General features: G+C 42.2%; 1 protein-coding gene across 1 annotated transcript in view; it reads right to left on the bottom strand.

Annotated features, from left to right (window-relative positions):
• ADAM12 (ADAM metallopeptidase domain 12) overlaps window positions 1–19,073 on the bottom strand; it is a 180,920-nt gene that overhangs the window by 116,612 nt on the left and 45,235 nt on the right. Inside the window, 1 exon segment of the mRNA XM_027726454.2 lies at window positions 16,977–17,050. Within this exon segment, the coding sequence (XP_027582255.2) occupies window positions 16,977–17,050 (74 nt within the window).

Below are 19,073 nucleotides of genomic sequence, written 5' to 3'. Positions count from 1 at the left end.
GCAACCAAGCTCTAAAATGGGCTATTTTAGTACTAAAGTCACATCCTAAACCCTTTTCTAAGACTCAAGCTTCCTAATTTTTCCTTGACTGGATCTCAGCTCAGCCCCATTGTCAAGTCTTTGCTCATTTGAAATGAAAGAGATTTAAATTAGATATGAGGAAGGAATTCTTCCCTGTGAGGGTGGGGAGGCCCTGGCACAGGCTGCCCAGAGAAGCTGTGGCTGCCCCATCCTTGGAAGTGTCCAAGGCCAGGTTGGATGAGGTTTGGAGCAACCTGGGCTAGTGGAAGGTGTCCCTGCCCATGGCAGGGGGTGGAACTGGATGGGCTTTAAGGTCCCTTCCAACCCAAACCATTCTATGATTCCATAATTTGCTAGTGGGTGCTAAGACTTCTCTCGGTGCTCTATTTCAGAAAATCCTATGTTTCTGAATCCTGTTTTCATCCTTCCTAAATATAAGGTTTTCTATTTTCCCATAGAACACAGAGCTGCCTCCTGTTTGACATAAACTTCAAGAATCAACATCAGTCAGCCAATTCTGGTATCAATAAAATTGTTTCTTCAAGATCCCAGAGAAAATTTAAAATTGCACATTATTATAGAATCAGCATATTTTCCAGACCCTTAAGTTATTAGGTTTCATTTTACTTCTGTGTTTTGAAATGATTTTTTCTTTACCACAAGTTTTGTAAGCAAAGGATCTATCCAACTTATTCTCTCTTTGCTACCTGTTGTCTTCCTCTCTACCTCTTCTCTTCCTCAAAAACATCTTTTTAATTAGGGAACAGAAAAATAATGATATGAAGAATCCACAGGAACCTTAAATGAGTAACGTATCCCCTGATCTAACCTGTTCTTCCTGGGCAATTTTTAGTCAGGAATTATCATGTCATACTAGTTTCCTTATACAGTCCTGACATAATTTCCTAAAGGAAAAGACAGTTTCCCAACATCCCCTTTCAGTCCCAGTTGGGCACTCTACCTTGTACCTGGTGTGCAACTTCCAAGGTTAAAGGAATGAGCATATTTTAGTCCTGTCAATAGTTGCACTGTCAATCACATCCTTGGCATTCATCCTTTGCTTGGACCGAGGCATTATCTTAATTTTTCCTTATCTCTGGATTGCAGTAATCCCTTCCTAATAAATTCTGATCTCAGAATCCCTCCTGGAGTGAAAACCAAAACAAGTTTCAGCAGTCCAGCTGGGTGCATTTCCTGACTTCTAGGGCTGACCACAACGACTCTGGTTTTATTAATGACAGTTCCTGTGCAGCCTTGCTGGACAAGAAGGGTTTTCCATAGAAGATTCCTATGGATATATCCTACCTGAGCCTCTTTTCTCTGCCATCACCTACAGAAAGCACACATCAGCCCCTCCCCACTCCTCAGCCTGCTGTGAACAAGTGGTGTCCAGGATGGAGCACTATATGGGATACAGGCTGTGTGTGTAAACCAGGGGGCTGTCACAGCCTCCTCTCACGCTTTTTGGGGAACACCTGATTTCACACCTGAGTGCAAATTAGGTGAGTTAACTTTGTGACCTCATGATGCCAGTAAACCTATCAGCATCCTATTCCCGCTGATTCCTTACCCTCATAGTATCAGCACTGCCTCTTGGATCTTCCAGACTATCAATCACAACTTCTCTGCGACCTTCATCTCTATTTCACACACTCTTTTTTCCTCTGTTATCATGTCAATAGTTCTTTTCCTACTGATCTCTTTACATGTCAGTGCTAAACTTTTACCAAAGGGATCTCCATTTCCCCTAAATGCCCCTTTCCCCTGAATAAGCAATGATGGTCAGAGTCTAACTTCTCTCCAGCAGAAGACTCACCCAGAGTTTCTCCCTCAGAATCCATCATCTCCACCTTTGCTCACAGAACTGTTAAAGACCATGACAGTCTCATTTAAGGAGTTTGTGCTCTGTGTCTGATATTCCCATTAGTTAACTTTTGTCAAACACATTTCTGCTAACAATGCAGAGCTCCAGAGGACTTAACTGGGTTCTGATCCAGCCCATGTCTAAAGTGAGTTATGGATTAATATCCAAATGGAGACACATTTGTGTTCAGTTACTCATGAGGTGCTTTACACTGCCAAAAGTTGAAAAATCCAAACTTTTTAATAGCCAAAAGCTAAATTTTACATTGTTTCTTTCACCATCAGGCCAGTTTTGCCACCACACTCTGAATCCAACATGTCACACGTGAGCCAAGGGTGGCATTCCTGAGAAGTGACCATTGGTCAGAAGCCTCAGCCCGTGGCAGTTGTTCCATGTTGGTGTTGATATGAAGTCGTAATCACAGATAAAGATCCTGCCTATATCCCACATTCCCACCTTGTACATTTGCTTAAAAACTCATGTGTAACCTACACACAACTCCCTTCCTACATCCCTCTTCCAACAATTCTAATAATGCACAAGAGCTACACATGTTTTACAATCCCACAACAGTGCCACAGCACTGCCCAAGGCAACTGTCACAAGCAGTAGCAGCCTCTGAGGTGATGCCTTCAGATAAAGTAAGGAGGAGGAAATTGCATCTGGCTGATGTTCAAGATTAATTCCATTTTTAAGGTAAGGAAGAGCTCAGGTTTCAGACTGCAATCACCAATGCATGCTGATTTCTTTAAAAAATATACAGTAATGCAAAATTTTTGAATCTCGTGGGATCTGCAGCTCTTGGAGATGTCAGTTATCATCTGCTGAATTTTCCAGACACACCTGCCCTTGCACGGTCTTCAGGAAACGGAGGCAAGATCCACAGAGCTGAGATCAGAGCTCAGTCTCATGCTGTATGTTGAAAAGTTTACCCGCATGGAAAAATCCATACCCTGCCTTTACAGAATCACAGAATCAATTAGGTTGGAAAAGACCTGTGAGGTCAGCGAGTGCCACGTCCAGTTGTTTCTTAAACACCTCCAGGGATGGTGACTCCACCACCTCCCTGGGCAGCCCCTTCCGCTGCCTAATCACCCTTTCTGTGAAGAAATTCCTCCTGATGTCCAACCTGACCCTACCCTGGCACAATTTGTGACCATTTCCTCTCATCCTGTCCCTTGTTCCCTGGGAGAAGGGCCAGATCCCCACCTGGCTACATGTTCTATTGGGAGAATTCTGGGAAAACCAACAAAAGAGGGATTTTCTCCTTTCAGTTCTACTGCTGAAAACGGAAATGTTTTCCTTCTGAACTGAAAACAGGTAAGTCACATCCTGCTCTGATACACCTCTAATTGTCTTAACAGTAGGTGAGGAAACACCAGTAAGACCTCCAAAGTTCCCCCCAGCTCAGAAATTTCAGCAGAAGCAAAAGCCCTGGAGATGTGGTTTCCAGACATTGCATGATCTTCTGTGGTCCCTCTGCTCCTGAAATAATTTTCACTCTTCTAGAACTTTGTAAAAAATATGCATAAAGCAGCAAAGAAGAACATTGGAGACGAGAAAAGCAACCATGCCATGATTAAATGTGTATGGTAATGCCAGTGCTTCTCAGGGAAGTACAGAAAAAAACAGCTGGCTATTAAGACCAGGAACACAAGACAAGGTATCCACTTCTCTTCAGACTTGTGATATTATAAGGAGAGTTTCCAAGGAGAAAGCTAATATCACTGTAATATTACTTTTCCCAGGAAAATATATATGTTTTTGCAGAACAGGATTCACTTCTGAAGCTGAACCAACAAGTAAATTATTCATAAGAGAAGAGATAAAAGACAGAACATTTCTCAGGCTAAAATATTTAGACTCCCCCAGCTCTGACAGTGTGATCAAACTCGTACTAACTGGGCATACTGGGAATCAAAATGAACCCAAATTAAGTGGTACAAACTACGCATATAAAATACATTAAGTTGACAAAAATGAGAGCTCTCCTTTACCTTTTCATCTTTCACGTTGAACCAGTTCAAACAGAGCTAAGCAAAGATGCAATTAGTCAGTGCTCTAACATTGTGCTACTTATCAATATGTGAGTGTAACACCTCAATAAAACAGGATGCTCAAAGGGCTGCTAAATGTATCAATATTCAATTACCCAGTGTTAATAAAGCCATTAAAAGAGAATTAACAAGGGTTTACTTAGGAAGTATCTCTGCCTGACATTAGGTGGCTCTTTAAACATTTTCTAAAGAAATACAGTAAAAAGCTATTAAAATATTTATGCAATGCTTGCATTAGTTCTATTTAACTGGCATAGCAGCAATAATAGCAGCAGTTTTAAACGCCTTGCTTCTCAGCACCACATGATTATCCACTAGTTACGAGGGATAAATAAATTCCCAGTCTTAGAATTTTAATGCTTTTCATTATAAAGAAAAGGTCTCCAAATCCTTCATTAAAGCTCAGAGCGTCACCAAAATTGGATGCTTCCAACTGTTTGTTGAGGAACTGATATTACAGTGTACTGCAGCAGCATCCTGGGCTGGAGCTTGTCACCAAGGCTCTTGTCTGCTCAGGTGGCCCCAGTGGAAAACTAGGTCTTGCCCCAAATTTTTGTTCTTGTGAGCTCAAGCAAAACCTTCCTGGATTGCTCAGAAAGCAAAGGCAGATTATTTCATTCAAAGAGATTGTGCTGGTGCAGCAGTTCTGGGCTCTGTGGCTCCTCCTCTATTCCCCAGTAACAAAAAGCCTCTCAGGACTCGTTAAATTAGCCAATGTAATGAAGTCCAATTCTGTGTTATTTGCACAGGGACTGGAAAAGATTTCATGTTTCCATGTACATAAACAAAACCTGGTTCAGCACACCAGGGACTTAAGAGGTTTATAAAATATAAAAGACATTCACATTAATCTGTTAAACAATTCATTCTCTACCCTGCCCTTTCCTACTAAGTGGATTCATTACTTATAAAAAATATATGTTTGCTGCTGGCTCTTATGCTGATGGTGACTCACTGCTGGACCCCAACCCCTTGGGGCTCTCTGGGGGGACAGTGATGCTGCCCTGGGGCACTGGGCTGGTGCCACCAGCACTGGGGGCAAATGAAGGTGCAAGTATTTTGTCTCCCTGTTATTCAGAGGATTTGGGTGCATGGCAATGCCAGTTTTGCTGTAGAAGAAGGACAGAAAGTCTTCTTGACTGCACCTTTGATCTGAATTAAATTATTAGGAGGTGTGGAAACAAAACAAATGAATTCACCCCTTGGAAAATAAAAAATTAAGCAGTTTCTCTGATGCTGCTCAGACAATGATGAACATTTTCCTTCCAGGAATTGCTAAGGGACAATGTTGGTTTCTTGCAGAACATGTTGGGCAAACTTCATCAATATAAACCCATCTTTACATTCAGGCATCTGTGATTCCTCTCAAGGAACTCTCGTTTGCAATTTTGATGGACATTCCTCTAAATTTGTACAAAAATGCATAATTATTTTCTGAAAATAACAGTACTTATTATTAAAAAAGATCAAACAGGTGCTACTAAATACAAACATCCTAACAAGAGCCGGCTTTGTTTTATCTTTAAAAAGACCATTATACCAAATCACTAGGCCTCTGAGTTCAAAGAAAGTCAAATGCATGCCCTGCTTGAAGATTATCCACATGATAGTTTGGAAAGACAGTAACTTGCCACAGTTTACATCCCCAAAATAAAGTGATGAAGACTTTTAAAGATGACGCAACTCCTCTGCGAACAAAGAACAAAATCCAACCCAAAGGCGAATAAAAGTTAAAATAGCAGCTACTTGCTTTTGATTGCTTTGTTTTCAGAAGGCACTAATAACTCCCCACTTCTGTAACAAAACAATTAGATCTTTCTAGTGCATTTCATCCTCTCCTACCCAAATATTTTGTTTCAGAAGCATTTATGTTACAATCACTGCTGGGATTTATGCTACCTCAGCACTATAACCGAACTAATATTGTGATTTTTTTTTTATTTTGTATTTGGGGATTTTGCTGCTTATGTAGAGGTAAGAGATATATCCCACATTTCACTCCCTGTGTAGCATTCAAAATCCCTGCTGTTTCGTAGGTCAGATTTCTATTTGTCCAGCTACAACTGCCCAAGCTATTAAAGGGGTCTGTGGAACTTGTTAAACTGTTGTAGCTTCTACCTACCCCATTTCCAACTAGATTAGTTTCAAATCTAATCAAATTATGATACACCTACAGGCACCATGTGATACTTGCCCATTTTTCAGCCACATGCAAGGGGGCTGAACACTCTCATTTTCATTTTGAGTCCTCTGCCAACTTATGGCACAGTCATCTTTCACGCAGTGACTGTAAGAGCGTCTCTTTAAAGCCCATTTCCAGCCAGGGGACACATCTCCCACAGGAAATGGTGCTGCACTGGACTTGACACATATTGGAGAGAAACAAATGTGTACATTGGATTTATGAGTCACCCCAATACATTTATTAAGCGTTAAGTTGTGCTTTTACAACTGGTCTTCATCAAAGATATTTCATCTCCGAGCCAGAGCGTCATCTCTTCTAATGACTCACAATGAAGACTCATTCCATTTAGCTTGATTTTACTGGCTCATCAGCCTCTTGTTCTCTGGGGGCAAAGTTGTTCTTTTCAGCATGTTCAACCCACAGAGAAGTGGCCATTAACTAGAGTTTCTCATTATGTAAGAATCAGCTAATCAAGACTGACCAAGAAATAACTGATGTTGTGATTTAAGAAAGGGAGACATCTGCTTGGAATTATCCAGCCTGCTTTTTCAAAACTGATAAGGCATTTACTGCCTTAGAGTTCAATTAGAGCAAGGAGAAACAATTTTGGGGGATGGTTGGGGTAATGTGGAATTTGGTTTACCTGTCACTTGGGAGGGGAAGGGAGATGGAGAGCACAAAGGGCAAGCAGAGACCAGTGTTGAGGAGAAAAGGCAGAATCTGCCTGTAAACCACAAGTCATAGCAGGCAAAAATTCTAAGCTGTATACGTGGGGCTGTAAGTAATGTAAAGAAAACTGTTATTTCCACGGTTTTCAGAGATGGAGTAAATGCTAAGTTGTGAAAATATCTCTACTTCCATTTCCTAATTCCCTTCAGTGGTTTTCTTGTTTTGGTTTTTGTGTTTGTTTGGTTTGGGTTTGGGTTTTGTTTGGGTTTTTGTTTTTTCTTTTGTGTTTTTTAATTTATGTAATACCCGGAATAAAACTAACAATTATATGTAACAAATTCATTTCTCATGTAAATGAGGAACCATTCCCCTGAAGTCAGAGCGGGCTGTGTATCTGTATTTCTGATTAATTTTGTGAGGGATCTTGCTTTACTTTATTTCTAAATGTCATATACAACTTTTCTGAAGCCCAAACTTTACTTATTTTGATCAGAGCACAGAAAAACTGTTATAAAACATGACCTTTTCATACCTAAGCGCTAGCAGGATATGCTAGGCAGATAAAATATGTAACATGATAAAGACTGCATTGAAACTGAGCCCTGACTGAACATAACTCTTTTTTTCCTTGGGGAAAGCAAGAGCATCAGATAGGAAGAGGACAGTGTGCTTTTCCTGGACTGAGCAGCACAGAAAGTGCAGATATGTGGGTCAGATGAAGGAACAGGCAGGCTCTGCTCCCATCCCAGGAGGACTGGGGAAACAAAGATTGCCAAGAACAGTCCCATTTCAGGGGAACATTGCAGCTTACTCAAATTACCTTATTCATACAAAAAGTACATTTCCACACCAGCCAGGTACTCGACTTTTTTCACAGCTCCTTCAAATGAACAAGTAGCAGGTAGTAAGATAAAAGCCCAGGAATAAATTGGACCAATTTCTTGAAGGAATCTGTCTGGATTACTGAGGCCAGACATCAAAGAAGGGGAAAAAAAGCACCCTATTGCCAAGCTTATGTTTCCATATATGTATTTCCTCCCCACTCAGGCCCTTCATATAGACTCTGCTTTTTGCATCAGCCCTCTTGGCTGATATCTCAGAGCTCATACCCTGCTTTTCATCTTCTAAATGTGAACAAATTCATCCTCGAGGCTCTGCTGGAGGGCAACGAAATAAAGAAATACTGTGATCCCTCCTTCCCCTGCGGGTGGTGGGAGGTGACCTGGCCTGGACACGGCTCAGCACCTCCTGGCCCACTGTGCCCTGCAGGAGGGGATGGGTTTGTCCAGCAGAGCTTTCTGCCACCCTCTGCAGCCTTGAGAAACTGCTCTGTCACTTGGAAAGGAACTGACACTTTCTGGAAAGACTCTCAAATTTAACATCCAGGAAAGTATCTGCTTCTCCTCCAAATTCAGCCCTACACAGGAGATTCTTGTCCTTACGTACCTGTCATCTGGCTTTTTCTCTCTTTACATCTCAATTTTTTTTTTTTTTTTCAGTGTGATTCTCTCCTTTTCTTTCCCTTTTTTAATTTTTTCAAGAGGCAGAGCTTGCCTGAGTGGCTGCAGAGGCACAGCTGTTGCAGCAGGCAGCTCTGCAGACATGCCTGCTGCCTGAGTCACACATGCCGCGCTCAAAAAATGGAAAAGAAACCGTTACATCAGTGGTGTTGAATCCTGTCGTGCCCAAAGAAACATCCAGGAATCACACTCCTTGCTGACACTTCTTTCTCCTGCTTTCCCTCCTCCTTCCAGGGACTTAGTGAGAGAGGAGGACCCCGATATTTTTGGAGGGGGGGTGGTCTGTGCACAGTGACCACCTCAACTGCACCCCCAGCAGAAAAGAAACTTCAAATGCTGTCGGCTGCCCTGCTGTGCCTGTGGGAATTCATGTACACCTGGAAGTCCCTCCCAAAGGAGTTCTGAAAAAGATTTAAAAAAAAAAAGAGAGAAAATAAAGAAGAAGAAATAAAGATGGAAGAAAGGAAAAGAAAAAGGGGGAAAGAGGGACAGATTAGACCGAAATTTTTGTGGAAGTTCCTGCACTCACTTGACTGAGATCTTTAAAGGAAACTAAGGTATGAACTCTTCATGAGAACAGGATGACTTGTTTCTCCTTAGCTCCTTAAAAAAATTCCTACACTCAGTTCTTCATAAATCTTTGTTCTTTTAAGGTTTTGGGAATGTAAAAGCATCTCCTCAGGACCTCAAAATACAAATCACGTGGGACAGAGTGTGTGGGGAAGAAAAAAATCTTGACTTTCATTCATCTAAACTCCATGACCGCAGCATGGCAAAGCTGCCAAACCTTAGGATTTAAGCATAACTGTGACAATATTATCAGGGGTTTGCTTTTGATTTGGTTTGGTTTTGGTTGGTTTCTTGGGTTTTTTTAAGCTTATGAAAAAAACTTGAGGACATGAATTTTCAGTATCCGGAAAAAGAAGGACATAAGGACCTCAAATACCTGCATCTTGCTTTTTTTTTTTTCTTTTTTTTCTACTGTTGTGACTTTTTTTCCCAGTTTGTTCTGATATGGACACATATTGCCAGGACACAGGTGATTCTCCTCCTCCTGCTGCTGTTATGTCCCTTCTGCCATCCACCACACAGAGAAAATCCTAGGGGGGCAAACTCAGGAAGTTCAATTACTTGAACCATAGAATCATGGCAAGGTTTGGGTTGGAAGGGACCTTAAAGCTCATCCAATTCCAACTCCTTGCCATGGGCAGGGACACCTTCCACTAACCCAGGTTGCTCCAAGCCCTGTCCAACCTGGCCTTGGGCACTTCCAGGGATGGGGCAGCCACAGCTTCTCTGGGCAACCTGTGCCAGGGCCTCCCCACCCTCACAGCCAAGAATTCCTTCCCAATATCCCATCTAACCCTGCCCTCTGGCAGTGGGAAGTCATTCCCCCTTGTCTTGTCCATCCAGACCCTTGTCCAAAGTCACTCTCTAGCTCTCCTGGAGCTAGAGTCCCTTTAGGCACTGGAAGGGGCTCTAAGTTTTCCCTGGAGCCTCCTCTTCTCCATGCTGAACAGTCCCTACTGTCTCAGCCTTTCCTCATAGGAGAGGTGTTCTATCCCTCCAATCATCTTCATGGCCTTCTCTGGACTTGCTCCAACAGAACCATGTCCTTGTTCTCAGTACCCCAGAACTGGATGCAGCACTGAATGAACTATAACACAAACAGGTGCCAAGAGCTGCAGCAATCTGACCTATAGAAAGTCCATCACAGAGATGTTTAAAGGAAACAATAAGGTGTTCTTTCCCTCTTAGATGTGTAATTTGTGCCTTGGTGATGCACGTGCTGTGCCCAGCCCTGTGCCTCGTGGAGATGCTGCTCAACTTCCCAGGCAGAGAAGCAATATTCACAAATGTTTCTGAAAAGCAGGAGAATTCTCTTGGTTTTGGCCTGATATCTTTACATGTGTTGTGAAAAGGAGATCAAACAACCCGGGCAGTGCCGGGGTACCAACAGTGCAGAGCAGAATTGAGTATTTCCCCTACGCTGCTACTGAAACGCTGCTTGTTACTGTCAGAACAAATTAAAAAAAAACCAACCAAACAAAAAACCAACCAAATAACAAACCAACAAGAAGAAGGCTTCTGAAACTTGCCCAAGGAGCAGATATCAGGAACACATGAGGAACCCTCGGGAGGTTTGTCAGCAAAGCTGGGTCCAGCTGGACCCACCCGTCCTTCGCCTGCCAACCTGCAGGACAACCTCGGACATGCGATGCTCCTGCACCACGTGGGCTGGACTTGGACAATCAGCAGATTACAAGGTTTCCAGAAAGTTGTTTTTATCTCTTGTCTCTCCCCTAGTTATTAATTTAAGCTCCTAGATGATTGCATTCTGTCTGTGTGCTCATTATGTTCAAGATGGGCTGACCTCAGCCTGCTCACAGAGGGAGCACACATTCCTGTTTCCTGATAGCCAGCTCTCCTCCCATCCTCTCTGCTGAGCCATGTCAAACTGAAATGCTGAAAACCTCACATTCTGCAGTGCAAAGGGAGATTAAAACACAGTTCCGAAAAATATCATATTCTACTGCTGCAATATATTCAGAGAGCAAAACCTAAAGCACGCTAATTTTTTATTAAATTGATTCCACCAGCAAGTATCTGCCTCACTATTATTGTTATATCTTTAATTGGAAGGGTCAGCTCTAGGATTGCTCCTACTGACAGACAGTGAACAAGCAAAACCTTGTGTTAACTTGCTTCAAAGCTGTCAACTGATGAAGCTCTGGAAACTCAGGAAAACAATCGTGCAGAGAAAACAGGACCTGTCCTATCCATTGGACTAATTTTTTTGCTATGGAACAAGGTCTGTAGTTCTGTGGAACACACAGAAATTTCTAAACTTCTCACATTTCAGTTTCTTCATCAAGAAAGAGCATAATTCCCTCAGTCCTTTACACACACCCAGGCTACAGAGCAGCACTGGCTCTCCTGACCCCACAAATGCCCCCAGAGCCAGGTTTGGGCTGTGAGTAGGACACAATCCTCTCTTCTCTCCAGGGGACTTGGCACAGTCCCAGTGTCCCACTGTTTTATGGGGCATGGGAAGAGAAGAACTTGACCATGTTAGAGATTATGACATTCAACCACAAGAAGGTCTTGGAAATACAAATTCCAGTCTTTTTATCCACTCCACTTCCAGCATCTTATATCAGGATATAAATATCTTTTCTCATTGTTCCTTTCTTTTGATGTATTTATGTAAGGAGTTGGAACTCTTTATGTTTATGGGGTTTGGAACTCGATGATCTTTAAGGTCCCTTTCAACCCAAGCCTTTCTATGATTCTGTGATTCTAAGGAGAGAAAAAAACAGACCAAGAAAGCAGCAGTTTATCTCCTGATGGAGCTGAACCCTTTCACTTCCACACACAGTTCCAAAATGGCACAGCCAAAGGTAGCCTCAACCACACATTTGCTAATGTTCAATCATAGAACAAATCTTGGTGTCTCAATGCCCACCCTAAATATGCCATCCTTAGACCACAAAAATGTGGGAAATACCTGTACCCTCAGAGCCACAGATTGATCATTCCTGTAAGCAGTGATAGCTGAACTTTCACATTTCACTGTCATTTAGACCATTTGACTGTTGCCATTGCAGAAAGGAAAAACCCTTACTTCCATTAAAGTGAAACTTTTACTTCAATTACAGTGAAATCCCAACTGTCAGCTCACTCTGAAACGCTGCAGTACAGCTGCCAGCTCCAGCACTTGCAGATAAAACAGGCTGAGGTCACAGTTTTTTGGCAAAGCTACAGCACAGAATTATAATAGTAAGTATATTCTGACAGGTCCCAGCTCTCTATTTGGGATTTGTTTGTTTAGATTTGTTTCCTCTATCACTATTTCAAAGCCATTGATTCTACATAAGCAAGTCAATTCATTAACAAATCTCGTCAGCTATTTTCTTTGGCACTGGAAATGGGTTGTTTCCCTGTTAAATTAATCCAGCTCCAATGTCACTTGAACACCAATCAGGGCTCCTATTCACAAAGATCAGGCAGAAAAGAAGAGAGAACGACTTCTTTTCTTCTAACCACAAAAAGAGTATAAAATATTTCTGAATGCTAAAGCCTCACTGGAACAGGTCACACCAGCACCATGCATTAAGATGGCTATTGCCTGCTTTTCAGCCCAGGAAATGCTGCTGGAGCCTCCTCAGTCCTGGAACTGAGGTTCCAAAGTGACCTCCAATACTGGGCCATTCCATCCCAATACATCCTGGGCACTGTGTCTCCATGAAGAAGTTGTAAATGTGCAAGGGGGACAGTCAGAGATGATCTAAACCTCTGGAGATGTCTGACATTCAAAGGGATTTATACGATAAGATGGAGGCTTATACAATGGCCTGAGGTGGATTTTGCCTCCTGATAAAACAGAAGAATTTTTACTGAGGGACTAAAAGGCAGCAATCTAACTTTCTATATTGCCTTTTTCATATTGCTTTGTTAAGGGTGTGCTATAAACCTGACAAAAAGGAGCATAAAGTTATGGGGAAATGAATAGTGAAGTCAGCTTCTCTAAAATATTCAAGCTTTTTCTTTCCATTTCCATGTTCCCATGGTCACTGCCGGGGGCTCATGAGCCACAACCACACTGATGTCACCCTCACTGCTCCCTCTGCAGAGTTGCACAAGTCCCACCAGGAGGGAACTGTCCAGGACACACCTGGAATGCTGTGGATGTCTTCAGGGCAAAGCCATCCTACCTCCACACTCACCCTGACATGCCCTCCACTTATCTCAGCTTTTTATCTTCATCTGCTGCAGACTCAGGTGCATACAGGAGTCAGCACTGAAAAAGCTCTCTAACATCTGTTCAGAGTTATATTTCTTTGACATTCATAATTATGACCTTTGTCAGCAAATCATTTAAGCATGAAATTAATTTTGAAAATCAGTAATTCCACTGACTTTACCTGGATTACTCATATGTTTAAAGTTAAAAGAACACTTAAGTACTTTGCTGTATACAGACCTATTCCTGACAGAGTGTAAAATGTTTCCAGTCCCAGAAAAACAGCCAGTAGCCACATGCTGTTCCACTCTCCAGCTCAGATCTAATCTTACATGGGTTCTGTTTCATTGACACAATCATGAGCCTGCTCTCCTCCAAGACCCAAACGCTGCAATCAGCTTCAAAGGAATTTATATGTGCATAAAATACTGCCCCTTGCACAACAGCAGAGCATCAGTATTACTGATGTAATGCACACCAGCACAGTCAGCTGCTCTGAAAAGTGGTTTATTTTGCAGCTGATCGATGATTTGCTGATTCTGGAAATCTCTCCATATGACAAGTGTTTCTAAAACATTTAAGGTACTACAGAGCTTAAGGTTCTCAAGAGTGCAATCATCTTTTGCAACTAAATCATAGTAAGAAATGTACTTCCAACGTGAACTCGCAGCTTCTCTGCCCTTGACAAATTGAATTCACTGCAAATAATTTTAGTTTTGCAATTATGGATGGGCAGTGCCTGGAAATTAATCACTAAAGTATTTAATGAATATACACAAAAGTAATTTTAACAGCTGCAAGCCATCCAGAAGATTTCAACCCCCAAGCTGTGAAGTCAGGTACCAGTAACTCTTCCAGAACTAAGAACATCCTGCCCAGTACATATGAACACATCTTGCTGAGCCTAAATATCAGAAAACACCAAACTGACATTAAATTTTTCCATAGATAACAGATGGTTTAACACATTGCTCCCCAGTTGGGGTTGCCTAATGCATCTGAATCATGTTTTGAAATATAACTCAAGGCTTGGAAAATCTCTAAGGTTTTCAATAAATGGAGTTTAATGTCAAGACTACTCAAAGCAGCTGTTCCTCCTAACCATGGAAAGTCACATCCAGGTTTTTTTTTTTTTGCATGACCCAATGCAGAAATTAGGTAATTTAGGGGTCCCATCCACCTCCACTCCCACCATTCATTCTCCAAGGAATAACATGTTTTACATGAAAGCTTTATAAAGTAACAGCAGAAGTATCAGAGCTTTATATGTGTTGCTACTTATTACTCAAGGAAAGGTGTTTGTGTTTATGCCTCTACTCCTACCTGCTGCTGATTTAATGGCCACTCCACTGCTCAGCAGCAATGCTTTGAGCTGCATATTCCACACCAACACCAGCAAGATGGAGCAGGCTGGAGAAGACAGGGTCTGTGTGCACACCTGCAGCCTTGGGCATTCCCAGGAAGCAGGATTTGAAACACCTCTCCCTTCTCCAGGTACGTGATGACCTTCTCACACCCCCGGAGTCCATAACCTACGAGGTCCGGTCTGACCTGCTGCCACCAGTTGTTATTCCCCACGTTTGCTCTGCAGAAATACATTCTCATTTCTCTCCTGGGCATTATTTCTCACTCCATCACCCTGCAGACCCTCTGGAATAAGCAGTGTGCCGGTGCTGGTTGTTTCATGCCCCCAGGGCCTCACCTCCTCTGCCACCACTTGTCATTCCGTGCCAGTGACAACGTGCCCAACACCAGCGTTACAGGCAGAAGAAACACAACCACCAATTTCCACAAACAAGCACAGAGGCCTTGGAACTGTTTTCCTTAGGAGCACAGACCAGTCCTGCAGGCCAATGAATGGTGTTATTTACAGAAACAGGTAAAAAATGACCTACATACACAACCTGAAAAAACTTCTGCAGGGACTTGCAACACTCAGGGTGTTACTCCTCCTGAAAATCAAAGCCAGGAATGCTGGAGAAAAGGGAGAAATGGTTTTGTAAAACCAAAACCAACCTCTTCTGTGGTTTGGCATCTACGAACTGTCTCGTGTGTTACAAATGCCAACCACAGGCAAGACTAATTGTGCCATCCTACAACACTACCTACATGAGAAACATGAGAAACCTCATGTTGTCAACACCATACACAACTCTTCCAGAATGCAAATCTTTTGGTGGACACCCTTTTAAACTGAAAAAAATAATCTCAGTTTACCCCAGGTAAACTAAAAAACATTCCCTGATGAACACTGTATCTCTTAAGCAGCAGATCTCAACATCTGCAACTCCAGTTAGTCAGACAGAACCCACAGAGGTGATTTACTGCACTTTCACATCCTACATTAAAGAGGTGGAGATTGCATCTTACAATCTTCTAAATCTGACTTTATTACAGGTACAAGGGAGTTTGGTATGTTCAGCAAGGCCTGTATTGGCAGTTTTATGTTCTTTTAATCGCTGACATGGAATGTAAATAGTTTCCTCAATTGCTGCATACTTCCCATTCCTGAAGGAAGGCACACCCTTTGACAAAGATTAAGAGAATATAAAGTTAAACCTCTGTTTACTAAAGGAATTAAATCCTCCTCTAGTTACTGGAATAGAGCAACCTGTGTAGGGGGGATCCACACACCCTTCAAGGACAGGTTCCAAACAACTAGGGAGCATTAAAAATAATAGAAAGAAAGCTCAAGATTTGGGCTTGATGTCGGATAATAAAGTGAACTGGAATTTATCACAGCAGGGCGATGTTAGAGTTCACCCAAATTACTGGAAATAAAAAACTTTTTTTTTACCACAGAGGACTGAAGAGGTGCCCTATTGCTTTCCATTGAAGTTGTCCATCACCAGCCCAAGGCAGCACAGGCTTGGCCTCTCCTGGACATTTGCTTTCACAGGCACATTCCTTCCCTTTAACACATAAACTGCATCACTTACATCTATGGTCTCTGTATTGCACTAAAAAAATACCTTTGTTGCTCTTATTCCCCAGCAGGGAAACCTACAGAACACACAGAGTCTTGGGAACTTTTATAAAAAGCTTTCCCTAGGTTGGGAGTGATCTTTGGTTTTCCTTTGACAAACAGCACGTCACTGTCTTGCTCTGGATTCCCACAATATACTCTGGAGATTCTCTTAGAGGAGAAGCAGTTGAACAGTTGGGGGGTAGACTAAGACTTTGATGACTTTTTCCATTTGTCATGGACTTCCAGAGAAGTGACTTCACTTCTGGATGGTTCTATACCCCTTTAAAAACTCTGCTGGGAGTCTACAGCATCCCTGATATCCCTCTCTGAAAATGTCTGCTCATGAGGGGAGTTGTCAAGAGCACATGGAACAAGATGCACACAAACGAGGGCTCGAGCTCAGCTTTGGTCACAGGCCTCATGAACAGCACAAACATCCCATCATCAGCCCCTTGCCAGCAAACCCAGAGAGCTCCTGTTTAAAATTCCAGCAAGGGTTAAGCCCAAAGTCTTGACTCATCTTCCCTGAGCAGATGCCCACGGGTACTGCATGGAGCAAAACATGGTTGCAGGCAGCCTTAGGAGTGATGAGTCCTCCAAAAAAAATTCCAAAGGCTGTAGGATTTTCCACATTGCTATAAATAAAAGGACTAACCACAGGAAAGGAGGACGAATCCAAACCAAATACACAGGAAAACACTGAGAGGCAACATGTCCATTTCCAGCCCCACATAAATGCAGACAACCATAGAGATTCTTGCTTTATCAGCAATGTGCAAACACACATACTCCAAACTGGAACAAAACCCTCTTGTTGGGGGACCATTTATAATGGACCAGTAGAAAAATTGGCCCCGGGTTAATTTTAAAACCATCAATTTTGAAATTATAACCCTCCTTGAGAGATCCGAGTACAGAGCGAACACGCAGCAAGGGTACAGTACTCACTCATTCCTCTCCAAATCGATGGCCAGATGTTTGCCTTCAGCTTGAATTACAAACTGCAGCAGTGCTGGGTGATCCTGAAAAAGGAAAACAGAGTTGGTTGAGTCCAAACTCCAAGTCCATCATCCTGCACCCGGCTCTGACGGAGAGCCGGACATATCATGGAATCACAGAATGGTTTGGGTTGGAAGAGGCCTTAAAGACAATCTCGTTCCAACCCCCTGCCATGGGCAGGGACACCTTCCACTAGCCCAGGTTGCTCCAGGCCCCACCCAGCCTGGCCTTGGACACTTCCAGGGATGAGGCAGCCACAGCTTCTCTGGGCAACCTGTGCCAGGGCCTCACCACTCTCACAGCCAACAATTTCTCCCTAAGATCCAAGCTAAATCTACCCTCTTTCAGCTTAAAGCCATTTCCCTTGTCCTTTCTCTGCTTGCCCTTGTCCTTTCCTCTCCATATAAAGGCATTACTATATTAAACACTAATAAAATCACTTTTTAATACTCAGTCTTCCTGTACTACTTTTTAAAGCGAGGTCCAGTTAATCAGATTGGGGCTTTGCATGACCATTTTCAGTTTAACACATCATTGTTCAAAGCCAGAGCCTCCTGCACTAAGGGCAGACCTGGAGTGCTGTGACCACAGTCAGCAGAGTGACTCTGGCAGAAATGATTTTCCCTTAAGGCTGAGTGTCCCAAATATTCCCACATAGAACCGCACACAGATCTAAGAGCATCATGGAAACTAAATATAAAGTACTGTCATGCTGATTTATTTTTTTAATAAAGAGCTAAATATTTTAAAATGCATTTCAAACTTTTTAACACACATTTCAAAGTTTTTAAAATGTATTTCAAACTCTTCATAAGGAATAATTAAGTTTTAGCTTAAAAGAAAAAAGAAGTGGTGTTGGAGCAATTAGAATCATAGAAGATCCTGAGTTGGAAGGCACCCACAAGGATCATTAAGTCCAAAAAATATAAAATATCAATATAAATATGGCCAACAGTATTATCAAGCATCTCTGTGAGAGCAATAGACAAAGTATTTAAACACATACAAGTATTTAAGAGAATCTTCTAAACAAGGCATCAACAGAGCACACTGAAATCCAAGTTGCACTCCAGCATGGAGCAGGAATCAGGACATCTGGATTGCATTTTCAACACCATCATGACAGTGTGCAATCTTCACATTGCCCTTCCTCTGACTATAAAACAAATTCTTTTTTATCTCAAGTATCCAAAGGTAAATCCATTAATTTCTTTTGGAAGCTCTGGGAGAGGATCTGAACCAGTGGAGGCTTAAATACTTGCAGAAAGGGGCAGTGCACCTACACAAGCTCTGGAAACTGCACTTCAAAGGGGAAAGAACAGTTTACAATATGCTGGTTACTCTTAATCCAAAAGACTCAACTCACATATATTTTAAGACTGTTTACACTTAACTTACATTTCATTAAACAAACTTACTGGATTGAGAGACAGTATTTCCTTGTTTGAAATTCCAACAGTAGCTCAATAAATCAGTTGTTCCTCCCTACACTCAATATGCTTTTCTGGAGATTTATGTCAGCCAATTGCAGCAGGATAATTTTAGGGTTCTAGGATTTAATTGATTTATTGGGGAATGTGTCTGACTCTGTGATTGCTGCAGCAGTGCCTCAGTGGAGCCCCAGCTGTGACAGGCAGAGCATCCCTTCCGTGGAACGCAACGGGTTTGAAAAGATTTGAAAAATTAGAGCTGTTTATTAAAAAGAGAAGTTATTGGGAGGCTGTCATAGACTAAACAGAATTGTTAGAATAAAAAATAGCTGACAACTCCCCAGTGCTCTCAGACATTCTTAGGCACAGACTGTGACTGAGATACCACTGCTTTCTCCTGAGTGTCCTGCCCCACTGCTCGTGCAAATTCTAACGTGCTTTCCCAGCAACAAGATTGAAATTCTGCTTCTATGTGAACTTTGCAGAAACCAGATCCCACTAGAATGCTAAATAAATGCTTCAGACTATCCCTGGCACTCTGCAAACACATGGGAGTCATTTATTAGCATGAATATTTAGAAGCAGTGTTGATTATGACTTTAATATTAGTGCATTG

This window comes from Pipra filicauda, unplaced genomic scaffold, assembly GCF_003945595.2.
Source record: "Pipra filicauda isolate LSUMZ 115617 unplaced genomic scaffold, ASM394559v2 scaffold395_size657635_pilon, whole genome shotgun sequence".
NCBI lineage: Eukaryota > Metazoa > Chordata > Aves > Passeriformes > Pipridae > Pipra > Pipra filicauda.
The sequence above is the reverse complement of the archived record's forward strand: the minus strand, read 5'-3'. Positions and strand labels throughout refer to the sequence as shown.